The 6,000-nt window shown below is 35.5% G+C and overlaps 1 protein-coding gene across 3 annotated transcripts in view; it reads right to left on the reverse strand.

Moving 5' to 3' along the window:
- Nucleotides 1-6,000, reverse strand: part of DLGAP1 (DLG associated protein 1) — a 5,750,587-nt gene that overhangs the window by 1,068,568 nt on the left and 4,676,019 nt on the right. For all 3 annotated transcript variants that reach the window (XM_044065573.1, XM_044065572.1, XM_044065574.1), the window contains one exon: nucleotides 1,627-1,804. In XM_044065573.1, coding sequence (XP_043921508.1) covers nucleotides 1,627-1,804 — 178 coding nt within the window. The remainder of the gene's footprint in view (nucleotides 1-1,626; nucleotides 1,805-6,000) is intronic.

Genomic DNA, 6,000 nt, shown 5'->3' on the forward strand with positions numbered 1-6,000 from the left:
AGAAATAGGGTGTTTTTTTTTTAACAACTCACGAAAATATCTCTCGCTTCTATATATGTTATGTATATGTATATATGTATGTATGTATGTATGTATGTATATATATATATATATATATATATATATATATATATATATATATATATAAAATATATATGTCTATATATCTATATTCCAATAAAATCCATATACAACCGCTGGTACAAAACCGAGTGCCTGTTTCTCTGTACATTCATAATGCTGTACACTCAAACAAATGACATAGCTCCCAGATAGAGGAAAGAACAAATGATTTAATAACACCATGGCTGACTCCGAAAACAACAGTCAGCTGTGGGGTTATTCTCTTCCTGGTTCCTGAGTGCTGTGTCATTTGTGTATATATATATATATATATATATATATATATATATATATATATGTGTGTGTATATATATATATATATATATATATATATATATATATATATATATATATTTATAGTGTGTGTCTCTCTCTCTCTCTATATATATATATATATATATATATGTATATATATATATATATATATATATATATATATATATATATATATGTATATATATATATATATATATATATATATATATATATATATATATATATATATATATATATATATGGGTTCACTTCAATTCACTGAACTTTCAATTCACTGACTTTCATTTCACTGACACCATTTCACTGAAATTCATTTCACTGAAACTTCATTTCACTGAAAGTTCATTTCACTGACAAGTATTATTACAAAGTAAATGGAATATGCCCCCTTCCCCACTGTAGTGCGACCCTGGAGTTAGAATATATAGTTAGGGGGGGTGGGGGCACAGCCCCCCACTTACTTTTCTTTTACTAAGCAATATTATATCAAAACGTAAGAATATCATATGAAATGAAATGGGGGGTTGCGCCCAACACACCCCCTGATGTGGGGGGCTCTGCCCCCCCCAGCCCCCTAACTATATATTTTAACTCCAGGGTCGCACTACAGTGGGGAAGGGGGCATATTCCATTTTATTGCTAATAATAGTTGTCAGTGAAATGAACTTTCAGTGAAATGAAGTTTCATTGAAATGAATTTCAGTGAAATGGTGTCAGTGAAATGAAAGTCAGTGAATTGAAAGTTCAGTGAATTGAAGTGAACCTATATATATATATATATATATATATATATATATATATATATATATATATATCAAAAATCAGCTAAGTTGTATGATCCAACATGGATAAAGCCATTTTTGTATGTAGCCAGGAAATGGAACAGCTCCTTGTAAGTTCAACAAAGCAGATTCAGTAAATCCAGGTAGGCACCAAACGAATTCAAATAATTCCTTTATTCAGAACCACAGAATGATAACACACAAGCGCTTTCACTCAGAGGAATTCTGAGCTTTATCAAGTGACACCATGCTGTTAAATCAGGTGTCTTATATACCTTGAAAATCCTAGATTAATTAGAAAGCACTGCCAATTAACAATTTAAAGAGACTATGCGCTTTTCCACATGCTTAAAAAGTCCATTAAAACAAAATGTATAAAAAAGTAGTGATAGAGTATGCTTAAAATAATGCATTGGCAATACACTTTTGTATGTAAGTCACTTACCTGACTGATAGTGCTCATGGCTCGCATGTAGCTTTCATTCCGAGATCGGAATTTAGGTGAGGCAAGCAAGGTTGCTGGATCCAGGCAGTCCAAACTTCTGTTGATGGAAACTTCACTCACTGCCCTCAGATAACTGTGGCTTCGAATCTGAAGTTTCGGAGAGTGCTCATTGGCTATCCTTTAAAAAACAAACAAATTCAGATTAATGCTATATAATGCATATGACTTATAGGTATAATTTATAAATGCTGAAAAAAAACAATGAATATTGCTGCAAACAACTTTTTAAAAATTATATTTGTCTAAATAGACTTACAATTTTAATAGACTCTAACACTGTAAAAAGCTTGAGCTCTGTAAAAATTAGAAGCAACTCAGTTTTCAGTTTACATTTCTTTAATTCTTTTTGCCTTGGTTTCTATATCCCAGTATTTATGTGCCTCTCATATTGCACACAGAAGTTCTTGTCTACCAGTGACTATCATTTATTCACTGACTTGATTTCAAAGAATCAATAGAACTCACCATAAAGTCCACAAAAGTCCAATTATGAGGTCAGGATAGCCTCCCAGGCCAAGAATAATCACAAGGCCTTCTTCAGTTGTGTCATGATCCTTAAAGGTAACACTCAGCAGTCTGCCGATAAATGGCACAACCTTCACTAACCAGGGTAACATAGTGAACCTACTGATTGAAGTATTTTGCTCTCATTTAATCCCCCAACCCCCCGTGAAACTCCTTTCTAGCAGATCCCCACCATTTATCAACAGGCAGCAGGTCTCAGCAGTGCTCACAAAGGACAAAAGCACTGCTTCACTGGTCCCAATGGTATAATTGTTTGCCTCCTAAATAGCCTAAAACATGACCTAGCAGGACCACTTGAGGCACTCTTCAATTACAGCCTCAATACAGGTTACATGCCAGTAGAATGGAGTGCCACAATGGTCATTCCTCTTCATAAGGGTGGACCATCAACTGACCCCAGTAACTACAGACTCACTAGTTTGAAAAGTCTAATATGCAAAGCCATGGAATGAATTATCATGAAAATAATCAGCAAGGGCACTGACAACCTACAGACACTGACCCATCTCAATTTGTCTTTGTTAGGAGACATTCTTGTCTACTCAACCTTGTAGACTTCTGTAAAATGGCCAACAAGGGTATGCATGAAGTGAAAATAGTGCATCCCACCTACCTTGCCTTGGTCAAGGTGTTCAATACAATACTCCACTTGGGTATTATTGACAAACTGTCAGAACTAGGTATAAATCCCTACATAACTCACTGGATAGCCAGCTGGCTTATAGAAAGGACCAAAGAAGTCAGGATAGGTGAGACCACCTCCACCAGGAGACCAGTCAGCAGTGGAGTATCCCAGGGCCCTGTAATTGGCCTGCTCACATTTGGAATCTACTTCTAAGAAGTCAAGGCTAATGTCAAAGGCTTTCGGCTCATCAAGTTTGCAGATGACTTTATATTGGGAACTATTATACACACCTTGTGTGCCAATAGCTACGCCAATATTGTCATGGTTAGCTGGAAGAGAAGTCATTTACATATCTTTGAGAATACAGGACAGTTAATTTTCTACAGATGTTTTGTAGGTGACTTGTTTCTGTTGTGGGAGGGAGATGAGTACTCTCTGCAGAACTTCTTTGAAGCTATAAATAACAGTACTGAATTTCTCAAGTATACTATTAATAGCTCACTCAACACTTTTAACTTTTGGGTTGTTAGGATATCCAGGAGCAATATGGGGAGATTTGAGACACAGATTTATAAGAAAGAATGTTATAGAAGCACTTACCTTCATAGGCCAAGGTTTAAGAACTTCTAGACTGGTGGCCAATGATGAAAATTGTTTTGATGAATTGGAGAACTTTAGAACTAATTTCATTGATAGGAGCTATGCAGACAGTGAAGTTACAGGGATACTTTTAAAAATACATGATTGTAGAGAGAGTAAAGACAAATCCTACTTTTCAGAGGCCACCAGTATTAACAATAATAAAAATGCAGTTAAGAGATACATGCGTATACCTATAACATATTCTAGTTATATTAGGGCACTGCAAGATATATTTATGAAATATTGGGACATCTTATGTACAGATGTGAAAGTGAAAAACATAGTAGGAGGTAAGCCTAGTTACATATATAATAATAAAAAATCTTTGAAAAGACTTTTATGTGGCCCTAAGGATGCATATGTTAATGAATCAGATGCAAGTGAAATAGGTATGTTCCCTTGTGATAAATGTAATTATTGCAGATACATAGACAGCAGTGTTAAATTTACCCACCCAGCTACAGGAAAAATATGGGAATTGAAGTTGCACAAGCATGAACCTGGTATACCTGGCGCACTGTATAAAATGCAGCTCCTTCTACATAGGGAAGACTAACCATATGTTGAAGGAGTACATGAGGGAACACATGTATGATATGCACATGTTTTCAGGTTTATGGTAATGGAAAGAACCCATAATAATGTGAGAGGGGGAGATCTTAGAAATCAAACTTAGAAGGTAGAGCTAGAATGGATTATAAGGTTGAGAGCCACCTGGGGTAAAGGGATTAATGACAAAGTATCCATCAAATCAATTTTACAGGCAAGAGGTTTACATAGATTAACTCTTTTAAATTGTTTTAAAATGTTTTAAATGCAGCTGCATATGCTTTTAAATTAGAATGTTCAGATTTTAATTTATAACTGATTTTGCGATTCTATTGGTTAATGTGTAGTTTAAATATTTGTAATTGTACTGTTGGATTGTCTGATGAAGCAGCTCAATTTGCTACAAAAGCACTTACAATTAAAAGAAATTGTTTGTCCTTTAATTTTGTCCATGTCTTGGTTCATCCTTCTTATCTCTCTTTACATTAACTATTATAGATTCTTGCTATGAAAATGGCATCCTACAAGAGGGTCTAATGCAAATAAAATGACTGGTGCCAACATCATGGATTAAAACTCAACATGAAGAAATGCATTATAGTGCCCTTTGGGAAATTGTCCACCCAAACTAGTTACTCCATTGATAAAAGTCCCTTAAGTGTTGCCATGGTAGTTAGGGATCTGGGAATATAGACAGTAATCTGGCCTTCAAACAACACGTAATGAAGACAGTAAGAAAATCATTCTTTGTTGCCCAACTCATAAGCAAGAGTATGGGATCCACATACAAGAAGTTATAGTACCACTCTACTCAGCCCTTATCAGACCCATCATTGATTACAATGCCCCCTTTGGCATATACCTAACCAGGCACTTGCATCGGTTGGAATGCCCTGAAAGGTTTCTAACCAGAAGAATACTCTGCCCTACACAGATCACCTTAAAGCGCTATCTCTGTACTCAGTCTCCTACTAACATACAGGGCATCCTCAGATCCAGCTCTGAGGGATCTCTTGCACATCTGCAAACAAGCAGCACCAGAAACAATAGATCCAAGGACCTGAAAATAAATAGGACATGCTGGAGAGACTGACATGTATCTCATACGATTGCTGCCCTATGGAATAAGCTCCCCGTGCATGTGAAGAAGAGTTCATCCCTGACACTATTCAAACAAGACTTTGATCATTAAATGGGAAATGTCAAATTCAGCCCTGGTATGCCCCCATGTCTCTGATGGTTAGTATAAACCTATGCACCAAGAAACACACACAAAGACAATGCTGCAGTCTTCAGTATGAGTTGCCATCTTTGAAACAAGCAAAACCAGAAAGTCTAAGACATTGTGACTGTCAATGCTACTTCTAATTAGTGTCTATTAAGTGAAAGGAGTGTCAAACAGTTTTATTGTATGAAACTTAGTAAATAAATATTTGTGGATAGTTAAAGAAAGGAAAGACGGCAGTTTTTAGCATCTCTATATCTGTATTACCAAAACCTTTCTTACTCAGCATTGTACTTCCCATTATTAAAGAAATGATTGGCTTTATCTTTTAGATTCTCATAAAATATCAAGTTAATGTTACCCTTCTCAATTACTCAATATATCTATAAATAAAACAATGCACCTTGATTTATTCCTATCAGATTAAGTATGCTACCCAGTTGCAAAGAGTCCTGAGGTTCTGATTAAAGAGAATCTATATCCTTACAAACCTTGCTAATACTAGATTCTTCCTTAAGACATATGCTGCTTATGGATAACACCTACTGCTTGTCACAAATGGATTTATGTGTCGGTGGCTTTCCCCAACTGTTTCCAAGCACTACAGGACAGATTGCCTGTGTCTAACAGAGTATGGCTGATTTGATTAATATACGTGTGATAAGAAGTTTCCAGACTTTATGATGAATGGTAAGTTCATACCAAGCTATTAATCACTGAACATCCATCTGCAGGCAATTGTAAGGCA

Source organism: Protopterus annectens, chromosome 3.part0 (assembly GCF_019279795.1).
Source record: "Protopterus annectens isolate FY-2018-M chromosome 3.part0, PAN1.0, whole genome shotgun sequence".
In the NCBI taxonomy this organism is placed as follows: domain Eukaryota; kingdom Metazoa; phylum Chordata; order Ceratodontiformes; family Protopteridae; genus Protopterus; species Protopterus annectens.